The following is a 21,226-nucleotide window of genomic DNA, read 5'->3' on the forward strand; positions in this document are numbered from 1 at the left end:
ATCCCCATAATTACATCAGCAATTCCCAGATCTTTCATATCGAACCTTGAGTTCAATATATCTTTTGTGGATTGGACCATACGATCATTACTCCCCACTATGAGCATGTCATCTACATATAAACACAGAATCACATATCCATGTTCAGAGGTTTTAATGTACACACATTTGTCACACTCGTTGATCTTAAATCCATTCGACATCATAACGTTGTCGAATTTCTCATGCCATTGCTTTGGGGCTTGTTTAAGGCCATAAAGCGACTTGACTAGTTTACAGACTTTCTTTTCTTGACCAGGTGCAATACAACCCTCAGGTTGATTCATATATATCTCTTCTTCGAGATCTCCATTAAGAAAAGCTGTTTTTACATCCATTTGATGAATTTCAAGATTGCGTAAAGCAGCAACTGCAATTATCAATCTAATAGAAGTTATTCTCGTCACAGGAGAATAAGTATCAAAGTAATCAACACCCTCTTGTTGTTTATACCCTTTGATTACCAGTCGTGCCTTATATTTATCAATTGAGCCATCGACTTTCATCTTCCTCGTAAAGATCCACTTAGATCCAAGTGTTTTATTTCCAGGAGGAAGATCAACCAACTCCCAAGTATGGTTTTTCATGATAGAGTCTATTTCACTCCTTATGGCTTCTTTCCATAAGTGACCCTCAACAGAGTTCACGGCCTCTTTAAAATTTAGAGGTGGAGCCTCCAGCATATAGGTGAAAAAATCAGAACCAAATGATTTTTCTACCCTCGCTCGCTTGCTTCGTCTAAGTCCCTCGGACTCTATCTCTTCTTCGGACTCTTCATCATTATCTTGAGTTATTTCCTCAATATCCTCAAGAAAATGGTTTGATGAACTCGATTCATCTTCCTTAGACTTATAAGGAAATACATGTTCAAAGAACGAAGCATTTTTAGATTCCATAATCGAATCGTTGTGTATATCGGGGTTTTTCGAGTCATACACAAGGAATGTATATGCATTACTATGGTGTGAGTACCCAATGAAGATACAATCTACAGTTTTTGGTCCTATCTTCATTTTCTTTGGAGCGAGAGCCATTACTTTGGCCAAGCACCCCCACATTCGTAAGTATTTATAGGAAGGTCTCTTTCCTATAAATAGCTCAGACGGAGACTTATCCTCCTTCTTTCGGGGTATCTTGTTCAGAAGATAATTTGCAGACAAGATCGCTTCCCCCCACATTTCTTGGGGTAACCCAGAACTTAACAACATCGCATTCATCATCTCCTTGAGAGTGCGATTCTTACGTTCGGCCACGCCGTTTGATTGAGGAGAATAAGGTGGAGTGACTTCGTGAATAATTCCATGTTGTGCACAAAAAGCACCAAATGGTTCAACATATTCACCTCCTCGATCACTTCGCACTTTCTTAATCTTCTTATTAAGTTGATTCTCAACTTCCAATTTGTATATAGCAAATTTCTCAATTGCTTCATCTTTGCTTTTAAGCAAATATACGTAACAATATTTTGTACAATCATCAATAAAAGTCACAAAATATTTATTACCACCTCTCGTGGGCATGAACTTTAAATTACATAAATCAGTATGGATTAAGTCGAGAGATTCATTACTTCTTTCAACACTATGAAAGGATGTTCTCGTGAGTTTTGCTTCAACACAAATTTCACATTTATGATTTGAGTCAATATTAAACTTTGGAATACACTCCAAATTAATCAATTTCCTCAGTGTGTCATAATTTATATGACCTAGTCTACCATGCCATAAATTAGACGACTCAATCATACAAGCGGAAGAAGAACTTTTATTCATATCTTTTTCCTTGATGGCCATTACATTCATTTTGACCATGCCATTCTTGACATAGCCCTTGCCCACATACATGCCATTCTTAGACAATACAAGTTTTTGAGACTCTAAAACCATCCTAAAACCATGGTTATCCAGCACAGTCCCAGAGATAAGATTCTTCCGCATATCAGGCACGTAGAGAACTTTGGTGAGCTTCATCTCCTTCCCAGAGGTCATCTTCAAGAAGACTTCACCTTCCCCCTTGACTTCAGAGGTGGCAGAGTTGCCCATGAACAACTTTTCTCCATCTCCTAGCAGCTCAAGGGTGGTGAAGGAGTTCTTGTCAGCGCAGATGTGGCGGGTAGCTCCAGTGTCCAGCCACCACTCCTTCGGGTTCGAGTCAATCATGTTGACCTCGGAGACCACAGCGACAAGGAGGTCATTATCATCCTCCACGACATTGGCCTCCTTCTTCTTCTTTGGCTTTCTACAATCGGCAGCCCGGTGACCAACTTTGTCACAATTGTAGCATTTACCAACAATCTTTTGTTGGTACTTCTTCTTGAACGTCCCACTCTTGACTCCAAGCTTGTGGACGTGCTTCTTCCCCTTCGAGTTCTCGCCATGTTCGACGATATTAGCTCACTCGGAGACGGTTCTTAGTCTTCTATCGGAGCCTCGGTTGTCTTCCTCGATTCGGAGGTGAACAACCAAGTCCTCAAGACTCATCTCCTTTCGCTTGTGCTTGAGGTAGTTCTTGAACTCCTTCCACCCCGGTGCCAACTTCTCTATTACGGAGGCAACTTGGAAAGACTCGCTAATGGTCATTCCCTCGGCTTGAACCTCATGGAAAATGAGTTGAAGCTCTTGCACTTGACTCACCACGGTCTTTGTGTCCACCATTTTGTACTCTAGGAAGCGACCCATAATGTACTTCTTAGAGCCCGCATCCTCGGTTTTGTACTTTCGATCCAACGAATCCCAAAGCTCTTTAGACGAGGCTTTAGAGCTATACACGTTGTATAAAGAGTCGGCAAGACAATTTAACACGTGGTTTCGACATAGGTAGTCGGATTCGTTCCACCCCACATAGGCCCGAAGCACTTGTGGGTCGGCTTCACCCTCACGAGGAGTGGCCGGAGGATCTTCGGTCAAAATCCGAGCAAGTCCTATGGTTGTCAAAAAGAAAACCATCTTTTGTTGCCAACATTTGAAGTTGAGCCCGTCAAACTTCCCAGGCCTCTCGGCCGGCATCACCGTGGGAGGCCCTCGAGCCACACCCATATTCGGACCATCTAGGCCCAAACCTGCCATCGGTTGAACGACACCCGCGGGTCCATTCCCGGCCGTAGCCGCCATCGAGCCTTGTCCCAAAGCCACGGGGATTTGGCCGATGTTGATCAAGTTCGTCGGGTTGTCCACCAACGAGGGGTTGTCATTGACGTTCCCTCCAACACTCACGTTCATCGAGTCGTCTACGTTAGTCATTTTTTTTTCTACAAAAGAAATTCACAAGTCAGTAAACTTGAAAACAAACCGGAATAAATAATAGAAAAAATAACTTATTTTTCCTTCCTTGCAACCAGTCTTAGAACAGATAAAAAGCTTCAAGATTGTTAGCAATATTATTGTAATATTGACGTAAATAAAAGACAAATTGCATGCAAGGAAAAATACACGTAAAAAGATTACAACACAACCGGCTAAACCTTAAAAACCCGGAAAACACAACGGAAAGGAAAAAGTCGAGGCCCGTTGGACGGTCTCCTTGAAGCTTTTTATCGCCCTCCCACGGGTGCTGGATTTCGTGAGCGAAAGCCTCCCAGGATACAACGACTACAAGACGAGCAATGCACCACAAGAATCGGCTTCGGCGAACTAGAACCTGTGAGAAAACTACCACCACGACAAACCAAAAGAAAAATTTCTGTGGAAGAAGGGAGCTTGGGAACAGTGGGGAATACAAATGGAATTCTCGTATATCTCTGTGTCTTTTGAATGAGAGCTGAAGCCTCTTTATATAGGCCAAGGCTAGGCTATGTTAGTTGTTCAAAACGTCCAGCCTTAAAGGCATTTAACGCAGGTTATTACAACCATTTAACACAACGTTCTGAATTCAAACCAAGCGAACAGTCCAACGTTTTTTTCAGCCTTAATGGCATTATCATACAGCAATAATGTGCATTTAAAGCTCAAAAACCATTAAATTAAAGCACACAAACAGTTAGCTTTAATTCTCAAACGTACAGTTCGTCACTTCGTCTGGTCGAGCTCGTCCAGTCGACCTAGAATGACTTCGTCACCACTTCGTCTGGTCGAGCTCGTCCAGTCGAGCTGGAATGACTTCGTCACTTCGAGTACGTTGGCCTCGCCCTGTCGAGCTGGAATGACTTCGTCACTTCGTCCAGTCGACCTAGCCCAGTCGAGCTGGAATGACTTCGTCATTTCGTCCAGTCGACCTCGCCCAGTCGAGCTGGAACTTCGTCCAGTCGACTTCGCCCAGTCGACTTCGCCCAGTCGAGCTGGAACCATTCGACCTCGTCACTTCGTCCAGACCAGCTCGTCACTTTCTCATTCACCTTAGGTCCGATTTTGGCAAAGTATCACTTGGAATAATCCAATTCCGATGAGTGGATCCCACTCAAATTGTTGCCACAAAACCAACCATCCACATGTTAATAAATAATATTTATTAACTTTATTCCAACAGTTTTATCCTAACTTCGGGTCCCCAAATTATACATTCACGATGATAAATGTATGCCCAAATACACACACAATCTATCGAGATACAAATGTCTACTTACTCTCTTCTTTCTCCAAAAATAAAATTACAGATTATAGTCGATTGACTTGAGTGTTGGAGCCACAGGGACCTCCCCAATAGTTCGTACATAATCTAATCTTCATTACGTTTTACCGATTCGAGTTGAGATTGAAACGTGGAGTATATGGTGTGTGTGTGTACAAATTTTTGTTTCAACATATTAATTTCAACTGTTAGTTACAATTAGGTACTATGGCAATTCAAAAATTAAAACTTAGATTTTAATTTTTTAGTCGATGTTTTGCCGTATTTAAATTCATATAGAATATGCAGTTTATAACACACTCATACTATGAAACGAGAGACCTCGACTATTATTTACTAAAGCAACTAATCAACATGACTATATAACCACATATATTTCTCCACCACTACTAAATTGACCGTATTTTGTGACTTTGCCGCATAGGCACAATTCGCCTTGCCACGTGATGTTCATGCATGAGGGTAAGAGTTTTTTTTTCCGAGGGCATATATGAAAATTTGTATAATTTTTGGACAAAATATAAAAAGGTAAAAAAAAATAGAGTTAAAAGAAAATATATAAGTTCATATGCTTCCTCTAGTCCCACTCACCCATGTGTGCATGCACGAGCGTGAGGTTGTTGACGACGGTCCGAGGCTACACAAGCATTGACTTTTAAGTATTCCAAAACTTTCTTGGGCCTATTTTTTTTTTTCAAACACCTCAATAATTCGCTCAACTAATATATATAGTGCAACCCTAACACGCGCACATACACACAAACCAACACAACACAACACAAAGGCTGGTTTAGTTTGGTGCACTTAACACCACCACAACACCAACAACGAATTGTGGACCAAAAAATAGAACCTAAAATAGGGACCATCACTGCCCTTTTTAATGCATGTACCTTTTGAGAATTGGCTTTTGCATATTCATATATCTTCAAATCATATATGAGAAAAGAACATTCAAGGTTAATTTTGGCTAAGTGGTACTACAAACAAACCAAAAACTCACAATATTGATAGCTTTCTTGTCCCTTCTCTTCTGTTTCATTTGGTGCCCTTAAATGTGGAGCCTTTTGTGGGTCCCACACACCCCAACCAAACACATATTCTCTTCTCTATCCTTTCTTTATTTTCTTCTTAATTGCATGGTGGTTGATTGAAATAATGGTGTATTTACGGTATTGGGGTCTCTCCTATCGCTTGATTGGTCTTTCCCTCTAGTACACTATTCAATGTTTTAGCTTTATGGTAAAAAAAAATCATGTGACTCGCTGACTCACCACACTAACCGAGTTGACACTGTTTCATTATGTATTTCTGTGTCTTAGCTGTCTTTCGTTGATGAACATTCATGGTAATATTACTTCCCAAACTTTCATGAACTTTTCTTTCTTCTGGCATTTCTCGAGAAAATCCATTAACGAGCACACACAGCCGAATCTTTGATTCTTTATGTATTAATACATATGTATATATATAACAAGCTTGATGAAACAACGTATTAAAATTGGTAATTGACTAGCTAATTAACTTGACACACACCCTATTCGATTACTGCCAGAAAAAAGAAATATCCGAGAGAATATAATATTCATTACAAGACAAATATAAAGGACCAAAGATATAAGAGGAAACATATATAAGAGAAATGGAGTTAGATAATATTCTAATTAAGTTTCAGAACAAAATATTTCCTTAAAAAAAAACACACTACATGAATATGAAAGACGCTACGCACCATTTAAACCTTCAAAATAAATTGACAGGGAAAATGGACTGAAAAAAATCAAGGTAACAAAAATTACTGAATTAAATAAAAGCTTCATCTAAATATATGAACCTAAAAGCTATTACATGGATTTTTTTTTCCTCGTAGTCCAACAACAACTATAAATACCAATAAATTACCTTCTGTACAAACATCTCCGAAGATTTAAAAAAAAAAAAAAAAAAAATCTACTGTAATTTTTGGTATGAACTAACGTATATGATAAATACTAAAACTATAAAAGGCTATATAACATGAGTGACAAACAAATAATAATAAAAATGAAAGCTATTCACCGCTTGTTGTGCAAGGGGTTCGATCCCGTCGGAACTCTCCGCTTGTCGGATTGGAATCTTCCGGCGAAGATGTCGGGTTTTGGTCGGAAAAAGCGGTGAGTCGGGCTCGAAAATCTGGGGATGTTATTGAGCTGATTATTTGTTCGGATTGCCTCAACATTATTATTTGTTGGACAGCCAAGTACAACGAGAGTGATGATAATAATCAGAAAGAGAGAGATCGGATTATTGTACCGAAAGCGATTCATCTTTTTTGTGTTTTTGTTTTCAGAGATATGGCAACGGAAAATTAAAAATAATAGTGATATCAACGTTTATATATAGCTGTTTTTACTTATATATTTGTAGCACCTGAAAGGTATGGCATATTATGATATATCTAGTATAAGAATAAAAACAAACCCAATTTTTGTTCACACATTAGGTAGAATAAATAAATACTTTAAAATCTTCACCGTCCTCAAACTTCATCGGACGGTAAGGCTTTATGTTTTTGTATGTTATTATTTTATTTATTTATATAAATTTACTATTTATATGCTGCTTGGGAAAATATAATAAATATTAGAATGACAGTTGAGGGTGGTGGTGGGGAACAAAAATCAATTAAGGAGAGTGACGCATTAAGAGCTAAGCATTGAAAAATAAATAAATAAATAAAAGATATATGGAAAATATATTGATTTAGACGAAAATACCACCCGGTTTTATAGCATGATAAACTAGAGGGTGGGGGTATTTCCGTGAATATAAAAGTCAAAGCTTAGATTACCGACGAAATGTGATCACTCATTCAAAAAGAGGACTATGATGTCTCATTAATATTATAATCTTAATCTCACACAAAATCTCGCATAATAGTGCGATATATTTTCTTTGTTAGACTATGGTTTTAGTATGAACTATAGGTCGGCAATATTTAAAAAAAAAAAAAAACTTGAATAAGAAGACAGCCTTGGTCTAGAAGGAAGGACACGTGGAGGCTGAACATTGGACAAGTTTCAAGAAACAGTTAACTAAAAAAAGATGTTCTTTTTGCATCTGTGGTTTTATCATTTTTTTTTTTTTGTGCTTTCAAATTGATATGTTATTTTAAAATATATGCTTTGACTAATAGATATACATGTTAACCTATTTTATGGGTTTTAATAATTCCGGGTCCATAATTTCTTGACGAATATTCAAGGTCCAATTGTCACGGTGTTGAATAAGCAATGTGTGATGTGCACTAACCAAAAACAAAAATTAAAGAGAAAAAATTTGTGACTTTCTTATGAAACGACATTATATCAAATATGAACTTTTCTTCTCAATGGCTCATTATTTTTCTTAAATTCCTATTTTTTGTATTTTATTCCATGTACTTAGGATTGCAATGTTATAATTCATGTTGCTACGCTTTCAAGACCCCACTAATTATATTCTCATTTCTCATATTCACCTTTTTATTTTTAACAAATATGTCTATATATACTAATTCGGGACAAAAGAATAAAATGACAAACACGATTTCTAGCTAAAAAAAAATTTCCACGAATTAGGTCATTTGAAATGTTTTATATCTAACTAATGTTTTAAGCATGTTTAAAATTTAGTCACATTTGGTTACGTGACTTTATTCATCAGATAAGATTTTATATGATTGTCTTTATTATTTTCATACGTTAATTTTTCAAAAATATAAATTAATTTTAATAAATGACTAATTTATCAAAATAAAATACCTGTGACTAAATAACTACGACATATAGATGAAATAATCTTTGATGAAAACATATATATTAATTAAAAAGGACTAACTACTAACTTAAAGAGAGAAGATCTCAGACCTAACTTTTTTGCTTATAATAATACAAGCGATATTTATTACTACATCTATAAATGGGAGTGAGAAGCGAAATATGACCAAATTCATCAATTGAAAACTATATTTTAATGAAAAAACTAATTCAAGAAGAGGTAACTATTTTCATATCCGTACGGATAACGGGATAAGTATTTTTTTTATTATTTATTTTTGATATTGTAATAAGTCAGAGAAAAGAAAATTAAGAGCTAATGATTTTTAGTTGTTGACACATATATTTCAACTGTCTAAATGCTAAGTGTTATCACTAGTTCACATTAATTCAAAGCCGTGTTCATTCATTAGCTAAACAATTAATTAAAATTAAATTTATACACATATATACACACACACACACGACAAGAGACAGGCCTTCCTGTATTAATGTCATAATTAATTTGCATGCATTAATCTTCATGTTGTCCATTTCACTCAATCTCAGCCCTTTATTTTCCGTTTAATTATCATTTTGCATGGACCATGCAATCTCTCTCTCTCTCTCTCTCTCTCTCTCTCTCTCTCTCTCTCTCTCTCTCTCTCTCTCTCTCTCTCTCTCTCTCTCACACACACACACACACACACACACACACACACACATTACATTTATGTAGTTCCCATTTATGTTTACTCAAACGTACAAAAATTCTTGGTTATAATCAAATATAACATCTATTTTCAGTCTCTTAAATTTACACACCAAATACACCATAAAATTATAATTAAATTAGGATTTGCCGTCAGTTAGGTGTGTGCATAAATTTATTTGATATGAGTTAAGGTAAGTAGTCGTAAGTTTATCAACGACGACATTAATCTAAGAGCAGCTAATTTTATGAAGTTGAAATCAAATTAGTAAGATAATAATAGTTAATTTTATGAACAAAAATGATAATTAGAATTACAAAAATCCAAGAAATAATTCATAGAAAAAAAAATTCATCGAAAATCAGTTACGATATTATTTGATTGATTCCGACGTTTCATCAACAATATTACTATTAGAAAATTTTCAATATATCAATTATACTTCCCTATATTCTTTCATTTGGTATATAACATACATTTATTAACAAGCTCCACCAATATAACTTAATATTACCTAATTTTATATTTATATTTTTACTTGTTACTTAAGCACACAATTAATTAGGACTACTATTCAACAATACATCTTCTTATTAGATTTGTGGAGGACACGAGTCCTATTTCAGTTAGTCCATTACCAACCTATAATTCCACTAATGTAATTTACAATCTTTACATGTGCGCGTGTGTATATGTGTGTATATATGCATATTCCCTAACTGGTTTGTGTTGAACAATGTGGTTTTGATGTGCCAATATTCAATTATATATTAAGGAAAGTTTATTTCAGAGCCAAGCTGGTCACAAATAATCATGATCATCGTCAATTCATTATGAGATTTAGAGGAAGCAGTACTAATATATGGAGAATTATTATGATCGTGATAAGATATTATTGGGGTCCACATAAATATTCAAGTTTTGCTTGACCGACTCAATGTAACGCCCAACATTATTGACAGTGTTTTTCCCCCCTTTAGCATATGCTTTTCTACATGTTAAATTGTCAATATATTTTACTTTAGTTTATTTCTACAAACATTTGTGTATAGTTTATAATCAACAGTACACTTCCATTCCATATTTCCTTAAATAATATTAGTTGTGTACTTGTGTGCATTGTAATGAATAATAGGTTATATTTTTAGCATTTATATATGTTGCTCAGTATAAATATTTTATAATGTATAGAAAAGAAAAAAATTATAGTAAATTTATATATCGAATGAGCATACTATCTACATTATATATATATATATATATATATATATATATTAATCCGTCTCTTTTGACTTACTGAAAGGATATCTAGAATAAAATAATAAGCTCTTGATGAGAGCAGACAAATCGGTTTCAGGGTTAGAAGTCAAAGGTAGTATATAAATCTAAAACTATTTAACAATGGTGTTTAGCAGAATGTTATGCCAAATTTACATGTACTCTCATGGGATCTCATCAAATTGGGTGCGAGTCTAGGTCTAGCTCATATGTAAAGTGACAAAATGAAGGGATAAATTTTGCGGTAGAGTGAAGAGAGTAATGATAGAATATCGTTCTCAAATTATAATATCATAGTAAAATAAATACAAAAAATTCAAGTCATGATCAGATAGATCCTAATGCAATTAAAAAGGTAGAAAGTGTTAAGGTTAACTGGCCGGTAACTTACTAACCACTTTTGATTTTATATTTAAAAACGTTTTAAATTTATTATTAAAAAAATTCAAAAAAAATATCGCTGGAAAGAAAATAAAAAAAATGGCAGGGAAAATGTATGGAAAATAAAAAATACTTTATATGTTTTAAAATAGTAAAAATCAAAATTTTATCTTATTTTTCAATCCAAACAAAACTAAAAGAAACACAACAATTTTTTTTCTCTTCAAACTGACCATTAGGGTATAGAGACAGAGTTAGGTATCTTTTTAGTAGATATCGATTATGTAATAATATTATTTTACAGCGTTATATTCGAGCAATTTTACAGGTTAATTTAGGGTCTATCAAAACACCCCCAAATCCATTCCATATTTGGCCAAAAGCATCTTCTACTTTGTGTGGAAGTTGTCAAAGACATCGCTCGAGTTAAGCGTTGAAACTTGAATATAAAACTACTTTATTCTTTTTCAAATCAAACATGGATCAACTTTCCTGTATTTAAAATACATATATGAGCCTTTAATTACTAATTCTTATAATATATGCATTTGGTGGGGACTGCAACTGGTCAACCCACTACAACCTTGTTTACGGTTTTCTTTTTACCTCTTTTTTTTTTTTTTTTCCATTCCCTTCGGTCGTAATTCATCGCTTGGGGTCAAAGTTCAAACCCATATACCATATAAAACAAATAATTATTACTTTATATTATTGATAATTTATTTTTTTATTATATGAAAATTTATAATATTTTTTTCAATAAAATTAAAAAAATTAATTATAAATTATAATTATAATAATATAACTTAATTTGAAACTCATGTAATTTGAGTACATTTATTTTTTATCAATATTATTAAATACGTAATAAAATAATATATTTGAATGCCACATTCTTAATGAGTTTAACTCACTTACATAGTAGAATTAAAAGAATGGCCAAATTGTCATTTAAATGAGTTGAATGTTTTCTGCTTTTTTGCTCAAAAAACACACAAAATCATTTTAATCTATTAATTTAAATGGTAATAATTCATTAACGGTGTGCCAAACAAGCTGAATGTCTTCTTTATTTGCGTTCATGTCATTTTTTGTCATCTGTAGCAGGATTCTCTTCCTTGCTACCCTCCTCCACCTACAATCGCTATTTTGTTCTATGTAAAACATGATTTATAGTTTGAACTTTTAATATTAATTTCTTGAATCTACAATTATTCTCGGTGCATCACAATAATTTGTTTGGTCGGAAACATTTAGGGTTCTATTGTAGAGAGAAAGAGAGGGGTACTACTGTGAGCCACGGGTGGCAGGGCCAGACCCAGGTTGAGTTTTCAATTTAACATAGTACAGTTGTTTACAAACAAAAAAACAAAAAACAAAAACAAAAACCTAGGGCCCGTTTGGTAGTTCACTCAAAAAGTTTTTGTTTTCTATTTTCTAATTTTTTTAGTTGTACTGAAAAATTATTTTACAGTTGTTTTCAAAAAACTGTTTGATACAGTTTTCATTTTTGTTTTTGAGAAATTGAAAAAACTGAAAAAAACTGTTTGGTACAGTTTTCATTTTTTTTTTTTTTGAAAAAATGAAAACTATTTGGTACACCTTTTGAAAAAATGAAAACTATTTGGCGGCGATGGTGAGGCTCGGTGGTGATTGAAGAAGATGGCCGGATTTCTTTTTTATTTTTTCAAGCCTTGCGCGCGGGTGAGGAGGAGGAGGAGAGAAGAGAAGAATTTTTTTCCAAAAACACATTTTATTTGTTTTCAGTTTTCTTTACTCTTTTACAAAACAACTTCAAAAATTTTTTAAAAATTTTTGGAACACAATTTTCACTTTTTGTTTCCAATTTTTTTTATCTCAAAAACTGTTTTTGAGATGCATAGTCTAGTACTAGTGTTGGTAGTAGACTACACAAAACATTTATAAAAAGTGTATCAAATATATTAAAATTTTGATACTTCATGTACAAGTGTATACAAATATATTTTTAAAATATTTTATAACGTACATGTTTATTATACCCATCGACAACGTGTATTTCAGTAAAGTTATTATCGATAAAATAGGTATTGATATTTCAAATAAATAAGAAATACTTGTCTGTATAGACAATATCTCAATAAAACTAGAATATCAGGTACAATATATTAGTGCCTATAGACAATATCTCAATAAAACTAGAACATCAGTATTTTGTTCGTATAGACAATATCTCAATATATAATACCGAAGAAACTTTAAAAAATATATATTAATCAACTTAAATAACATTTTATAACTATAAAAATGCTGAATACAAGCAAAATAATTTTGAATTGTATCAATTCAACAAGTTCTTCAATAAAACTTATGATAATTATAATTGTTAATGTTTGGTTTCAGGGTAACACTTCGCTGCCGGACCTTGAGGTCGCGTACGGTGTGAGGTTACTTTGACCTAAGTAGGAGAGATATCGTCCAGTCTAAATTCCTGAAAAATAGGCAATGAAAAAAATGAACTAAAAATGGTGTATATGAATTTTACTCGACACGCTCTCTTACGCTCAACATTAGTTTTGGTTTAATGTCGACGTGGGGGGTCTCATCTCGCCTCCAAAATTTAGTCGTTTATAGAGAATAAGAGTTAAATTTGAGTTTTAACTGAGTAAAGATAGTTGATAGAACTTACTTTCTCCTTAGACTTGAGTTCATATTCATATATATAGAATAAAGGAGACTCCTAGTGGGTGTAGGAGCCATAAATGCGGGTAGATGAACCAAGGAGGCGCGAGACGCGGTCCGAGGCGAAGAGAATATGTCAAAGAGTTCATGACATGGCCGAGGCAAGGATAAAGTGCTGAGAGGTCTTGCATGTCGCGAGGGTACAATAAAGGCGAAATGGGGTTCATTCTAGATGGAATCCCTCGTTCAAGATTCCAAGTTGTAAGTTTCAACCACATTGGAAATTAATATGTAAAAAATGTTCCTCTTTGCTTCAAATGTTGGGTTGAATGAGTCTCTTTTGTGTATGTGTACGAGATACTTGACCAAATTGCAGATGTTGATCTAGTGGTGAATCACAAAAGCAAAGAGCTTGTTCCAAGGAAGAATTTAGCAACTGGGAATCTCTTCAATCTCCTTTTGAAAATATCCGATTCAAAAGAACTGTACAATCAGAACATGTCTATACGAATCAGGTATTATTATCAAAGATTCGAATACCGTTACCGATGCCGTACCGGGACTCAGATTTTGCTGGGGTTACCGGGAGATACCCTTAGTTTATTGGGATCCATCGAAACTGAGGGTAAACTGTACCAATGAACTTAACCTTATCGATGTGGTTTATCAGAAAATACCGGACTTATCGATGGGGTATCCAGTTAAGAAATAATTATAAAATGTCATACATACCATAGGCTAAAAATGAAAATAGTTTAAAATATCTTCATTATATAATCAATATGAAATAGTTCAACAAAAACCTAATGAAAATAGTTCAAAACAAACTTAATTAAAATGGTTCAACAATATACCAAATATCATAGTTCAAGTATTCAACAAAAAATGACTACTCTGGCAATATTCATCGGCTAATGATCATACAATTATCATACCAACTCAAAAAATGAGCATATGTAGTTTGGTACGTTTCCAAATGGTAGTCATATTCCCATTGAGTCATACCAGTAGAGAAAAAGTATGAGAGATAATCTTGTTGCGGTCGGACAGGGTAATGTCGGGAGGTAGTGATGGAGAATATTGGTTGCTGTGGTAAGAGGAAGATCTTTCATAATATTGGTACGAGTACTCCGTGTCTTGAGGAGTAATTGCCACCGATCCAAAGGTGTTCGACAAGTCATCAACGTCATTGCTAGACGTAAATGACATGACATCATTCATACCTCCATCGATGTCAACATTGACCGGCTGAACCTTGCCTCAGTAATTGGCCGGCCAAAACCCCATAACCTGTGTAAAAAAAAAAGTAGGGTGAAAATGGTTATAGTCTTCATCACTTGGTACATATGCACCACCACAACCACCACTATAGGAGCGTGCACGTCCATCACAACCACCACCACCACCACCATCACCACCACAGCACTATAGGAACCTCTTCCACCATACCACCACCATAGGGACCTCGATCTTAACCACCCCCACCCCCTTCACCTCCATCTCCTCCGGAACCTCGACCTCATCCACCACCGCCATCGGAATCAGAACTGTCACTAGATTCACGTTAAGGAAGAACTTCCTCCTCCATCACGCACTCTGGATCAAGTCCAAGCTCTCGGGCCGTCTAAGCTACTATCGGATCCAGATTTTGGTTGTCGTCGTCCAGTGAAACCGAGTCAATCTAGCGAAGCAGTTCATCGTCTCCCTCATTATCATGACCCGAACGTTCAAAAGCTCTTTCAATGATATCCACCGGAAAAGAAGGAAAGTTTGCTCGTCTGGCTGCCGGAAACTGGTGGAACTCGGCGGGAAATCGCGATTCGACGTGAAATTCCTGTAGCACGGAGACGGAAAGAGAAGACCTAATTTTCGGCGTAAATGATGAACTTCAGTCCCGATTCCCGTTTTATAGCCCGGTTTTTTTTAAGCCACTTGAAATGTTGTAATTACAATCTAGCCAACATTTCAACTAAGTTTCTAATGTAGCCACAAGTGATGACGTGACTTTATTATTTATATAGCAAATTACTTGCTTAACCTATATATAAAATTTGGCAGATTATGTAGCCAACGTTTGGCGTTTTGATACACGTCATTAAAGCTTTATTCCATAGTAATTTATTTCCTAATAGGTAGTCCAAATGGTTACTTTGTAAATCAGCAAAAGAACATTTAGCTAAAGTTTGTTGAAATATAATTGCTTTAATACACGTTATATGAATTTATTTCATAATATTTGTATTTCCTATTTTGCAGTTCAATTAGTTGCTCTGATCGATGGATTTGACTCTCTTTTAATCCACGCGAAACTAGTTATGTTTTTTTTATCTTGAACGTATGAAAAACGTTCATAGTAGGCATCGAAAAAAAATTAGAATTGTTACAGTCCCAAAATATGACAAATGCATAACTTAAAAAAAATTAACGAAAATTTATATTGGATGTGTGGTTTAAACGAGGAAAGCTTCGGAAACCTCCTTCTTCTCGCCGTAAAAATCACCACCATGTTTCCTTATCCAAGAAGGAAAAATGAAAACCCTAAATTGGATGTGGTCGTGCTCGAACCCAGAAGGAACAAACAGAGATAGATGAACAAAATCCTACCTCCGTTCGATTCCGGCAAGAACCGTTCTCTCTCTCTCTATCTATCTCTCTCTCTCTCTCCACCTCTTTTTTCTTTCTCTCACTCTCTCTCTCTCTTTTCTTTCTTCTTCGTTCGTGTTTTTCTCTTCTTTTATTATGTTCGTGGTTTTATTTATTTGGTCTAATGAAAAGGATAAGGAAGAGAGAATATTCTTATTTGCTCATTAAATCTTTTATATTTCTGCCTCTTGTACTTCCCTCTACAAAATAACGTTTCTAGTCTTTAATTGTTGCAAATAAGTCCTTTTCCTTTTATTCGTGTCCCAGGAGATGAAAAATGCGACTTAAAAATTGATAAAATAATTTTCTCATCCATTAAAAGTATATTCAAAGTCTTTTTGAAACCATACAAAACAAACACCTATTAACGTTGATTAACAAAAATTTACTAACGATTCACAATTAAAAAATCTGAATTCATACAAATCAGCATCTATCAACGATAATTAACAAAAATTTACTAACGATTTAGAGGGAAAAAAAATTATCGTAACTAAGCTAATAGTCAGCCAGATTTTATACGAATTCGTGAATTATTCAATTCATCACACGCCGCATGTGATAGAATTTCATTACTTATTTTAATCAATATTTAATTTATTTTCCTATATTATAATCAATAATGAATTGCCTTTTAAATACTTGAAATTTAAATCTCAAGCGTGGACTATGACATTTTTAACTAAGTAGGTTGACTTTATTGTTTGGTTTGCTGAAAAGTCGGCTAGTGATTTGTTTCCATGAGTTGTACTACACTAGGGTATTTCTGGCACTTTCTATATCTTTATTTAGTAAATAGCTAGAATACAAAATTTAACAATGGTTAGATTCTTAAAATCACGTTTGAAATTGGTTAAGTTGCTAAATAGTCTTTTCTTAATTATTTTCTCGATGGAAAAATGACCCATAATAATAAATACACTATCTAAGTTTATATAAGTTCTTGAGTTGTTTATGGCTGGGATTCCATTTTAAAAATTAAATGTTTTATGAGAAGAACTAAAATCATACAATATGAATAGTAAGTATCATTTTACTCATAAAATTAATTTACGGACCGAAATTCCACAATTATAATAAGTTTATAGGGTAATATTTCATCGAGTGTTTGCACTAACAGCCTATATGATATAAGAAAAACATAATCATATGCCATCGCATATTGTCCCATCGAGTTTGGTATTGTGGAACGCTCGTTAGAATACATTGTCACAGCAACAATTGCTACATACTGAATGAGAAACATGTTGCTATGGGAAACAACTCAGTAGGGTTCATTTACACTTTGATTTAACAACCCATGCGTCTTATTGGGAATTTTGGGTGATATTTGTTATTCTATCTTTGCATAATGTTATTGATAATTGAAATTTGAAACTGCAACACCATTATTGTTAGCAAAGGATCATATTTAGTGTTCACTTTTCAGGGTATAAATTTTATTATGAGAGCAAAAAATGGAAAAGGTAAAACTAAAGTGACATTTGCGGCTGAAGTCACAACTTCAGTCATTTCTTGCATTTGTGTCACTTATTTGTTAAAATTGCATCCGTATCACTTATTTGCATTTTTGTCACCTATAGAAAGTCTAAATTACCCTCACCTACAAAAGAGGCTGGTTCCGGCGGAGATTCGATGAGATTCAGCGCGATTCGAACGTAAAATTCGCTCAACTCACGAGGATGGTGGAGCGGGTTCTGCAGACCGCGCAGACCAGCCTGCCGGAGAAGGAGGCTGGCGGCCGAGTCGCGCCGGAGCGTCCAGGGGTGCGAGCGAAGGCGGCTGGCGGCCGAGTCGCGCCGGAGCGTCCAGGGGTGCGAGCGAAGGCGGCGGCGGTCGGAGATGGAGTGGATCTGCAGAACCGTGCGACCTCGTCGAGCGTGAACCCGGAATCCGGTGCGATTATTAGATCTAGATCTAAGAATCGCGAGGAGGAGGCGGCGACGAAGCCGTGCTCGGCCGTGAAGGCGTCCCTGAGGGACGTCGGAGTGGCGGCGGCGGCGGCGAGCGTGATGCTGGCCGGGAACGCGATGGCGATGGACGTCCTGCTCGGAAGCAGCGACGGCGGTCTCGAGTTCGAAAGGAGTCTACTTTTTTTTTTTTGAAATATTTGACTACGAGTCTACTTTTTGTAATTTGTTCTGTGAGTCTATTTTTTTTCTTCGAAATATTTGACTGCGAGTCTACTTTTTGTAATTTCTTCTGTGAGTCTACTTTTTTTTCGAAATATTTGACTGCGAGTCTACTTTGAAATCTGCGTAAGGGTATTTTGGTCCTATTTTTTTTATCAAAGTGACATCTATGCAACACCTTTTTTCGTCGTGACTCATTTGCAATTTGGAGCCGAATTTGTGACTTTGATGCAAATCTCTCATAACTAAACGGCATACTCCAATAAATATAAAAAATATAAAAAAAAACAAAAACAAAAACAAAAACAAAAACCTAAACGGCAAACTTGTTTCAGTTAATTGCTTTGTACCTATGATCATATACAAAAATATGAAGAAAACCATGGGTTCTGTATTACCTTTAGTCCGCTCTTTTTCAATTAAAACAGACATCTATTAAATTTCCAGGTTGGTTATGAGTTCAATTCGGTCGTTCTCTTTTGATATTTTTACAGACTCTTTAGCATATTTAACTAGTCTAAAGAGACATGAAATCACTTGTCAATGAATTCGTTCTCATTTTCTATTTTTTTTAGACTTTAGTATATAGATATGGTCCATTAGATACCATGTCAACGAAAAAAAATTATATCATGAACCACCACCAAAAGGAGCCAAACAAAACAAATATAGTATAATAAAATAGGTTCTCAATAAAATTTAACATACTCAACTTTCAAGTTTCAAATAACTCAAGGAAAAGTACAATATAAGAATGATACTACTAAGATCATGGAAGTTATAAAAAAGAAAAATGCACACTCTTTTGTCCTAGTTTTCCTTTCAGAAGGACTCAACCAAAACTTGTAACGGATTTCACTAATAAAACCCATTCAATAAAAGAAGCCGAGCACCTTGCCTCCAGCGTTCTTCCTCCTTGCTTCTTCATGGTCCATAATGCCCGCGGATGTGGTCAGAACGATGTACCCGAACTGCAATAACACGAATAATAAATAAATAAATAAAAGGAAAATGGAAATTGTCTGATATAATCTTGTATGCTAAAGTTAAATTCTTAACAAATGATTAAATTTACATGTATATATAATCACAAGACTTTGGTCATATCTTATATTTCCAGTGTACTGAGTTTATTTAGAGTCAGAATAGAAAGAGCCATACACAATAATGTTTCAGACTTTCTGCAATTAACAGGTAATAAAAAATTGTCTTCAACTATGAGAACGGGCAATAGAACAAAAATTACGGACACTAAGAGCTCATCGCAAATTCCGAACAAGCATTTAAATTTTGTCACAATACCTAGATGTAAATGTAGATTGATAATAATAATAATAATAATAAATGGGTGAGTGGGCAAACCTGTCTCGATGGGAGAAGCCTCTCGGTCCATCCTTCGATGGATTTCACTCCGATATCGAAGCGAGGACTAATGACACCACACTTGTTCAGGCGACCGTTGAGTTCGACCACAATCTTGCCAGATCTGTGGTCATCCACGTGCTCAAACTCACCAATGTACCCTAAAAATAAAAAAAAAGTTTAAAAACGAATCAGAAAGGCCATCAATTATGGGTCATCTCACATTTAATTTGTTAAGAACTTGAAAATTGAGGTTAGTATAATAATAATAAGACATAGTCATGGGGTTAAATTCAGAATGTCTAAAATTTAAGCTAGTCTATAAAGGTTTAGTATTTATTACTAAGGGTTATTAAGTTATATAGCCACACGGTTATAGTGAATTGGGATATAGCCCACATTTCGTTAATTTCTTGTAAATAACCAAGTTAACTTATTAACAGATTAATAAAAGACTTATTTAATCCAGTCAAACATGTAAAAAAAAGGTAGTTAATAGGCTACCATGTACGCAAGTTGGCTATTTACAAAGTATTTACTAAAGGTTGGCTAATTTACAATTCCTATAGTTTAGGTGGCTTACGTAGCCAATTTTTTGTATTACTAATTTATGTGAATATTAATAAATATTATTTTTTTTAATTAGGAGCCTTTGAAAATATTTCAGCCCAAGGCCCCAAAATTGTCGACCCGAAATTGATTGAGAGACTAGTGAGAGTGAGAGAGTCAACCATTGTATTTTGTTTCATTTATATTTCAATTAAGATAAAAATAATAGTTAACCAAGTAATGAAGAAAAAGAATGTGGTGATTGAAACTAACCATGTTTCTGCATAACCATGAGGAACTTGATGATAACTTTGGAGGAAGGCCTAATCATGACCTGTCTCTTTCCTCTCTTCTCTGCATTGTACATGCTCTTAAGAGCATCATTCAACACGCTGATTCTCACCATCCTTTCACTGTTAAACAAACGGAATCAGATAATCGAAAGCCAAGAACAGTTTATTACATCATCAGTCGAATATACTTTAAATCAACTGTTAGTACATTCCGAAAAAATTCAACAGTCCCTTGGCTCACCCAAAGACAAGAATTTCTTCTCTTGTTATTTCATAGTATTATTACCTAACAGTTCCCTAATTAAACTTCTATGTATTATACATTAACCCGTTAATTATCTACTAATTGTTATAATATCATCCAGAGTTCTAACAAAAACCTACACAGAAACCTAAGTCGTATACTTTTTGTAGGCACAGAAGAACTCGTATGAGAATCCCGGCGATTAAAAACACTTATTAGCTTGATCTCGATGTGAAAAATCCAAAGACAGCAAAAACAAAATCGAAACCAGGAATGAAATGTATGGTGTACCGAAAAACATTATGATCTTTTTTTTTATCAACAAAATGGCAGTAGTTTAACAAAATCATTAGCTAAAGAAGCGAATACAAGACCGAATTTTCCAGTACGGAAAAATGAAGTGTGTATGAATCAGATACATTATAAAAGAAAATACGATGAAGCGGTTAGATTGAGATGTGAAAGGGTTGGGAGAGATCGGAATGAGTACCCGAGAGAAAGCTGGACTACTTGTCGTCAGCGGCGAGATGGAGAGAGCGCAGAAGATGAAGGAAGAAGAAAATTAGGTTTTGAGTAATGCAAAGGTTTTATT

At 34.9% G+C, this 21,226-nt stretch overlaps 1 protein-coding gene across 1 annotated transcript; it reads right to left on the minus strand.

Moving 5' to 3' along the window:
* Window positions 1–18,835: 18,835 nt before the first annotated feature.
* Window positions 18,836–21,226, minus strand: LOC149407563 (small ribosomal subunit protein uS8z/uS8w-like). Its single transcript, XM_089614410.1, has 4 exons — window positions 21,125–21,226; window positions 20,371–20,510; window positions 19,549–19,709; window positions 18,836–19,157 (listed from the first exon to the last, which is right to left on the minus strand). Exons 2-4 carry the CDS (start codon window positions 20,501–20,503, stop codon window positions 19,059–19,061), a joined length of 393 nt encoding a protein of 130 aa, XP_089470536.1. The 5' UTR covers window positions 20,504–20,510; window positions 21,125–21,226; the 3' UTR covers window positions 18,836–19,058.

The sequence above is a fragment of the Urtica dioica genome, chromosome 1, assembly GCF_054948205.1.
Source record: "Urtica dioica subsp. dioica isolate 48M chromosome 1, U.dioica_male_clone48M_v1_H2, whole genome shotgun sequence".
Taxonomy (NCBI): domain Eukaryota; kingdom Viridiplantae; phylum Streptophyta; class Magnoliopsida; order Rosales; family Urticaceae; genus Urtica; species Urtica dioica.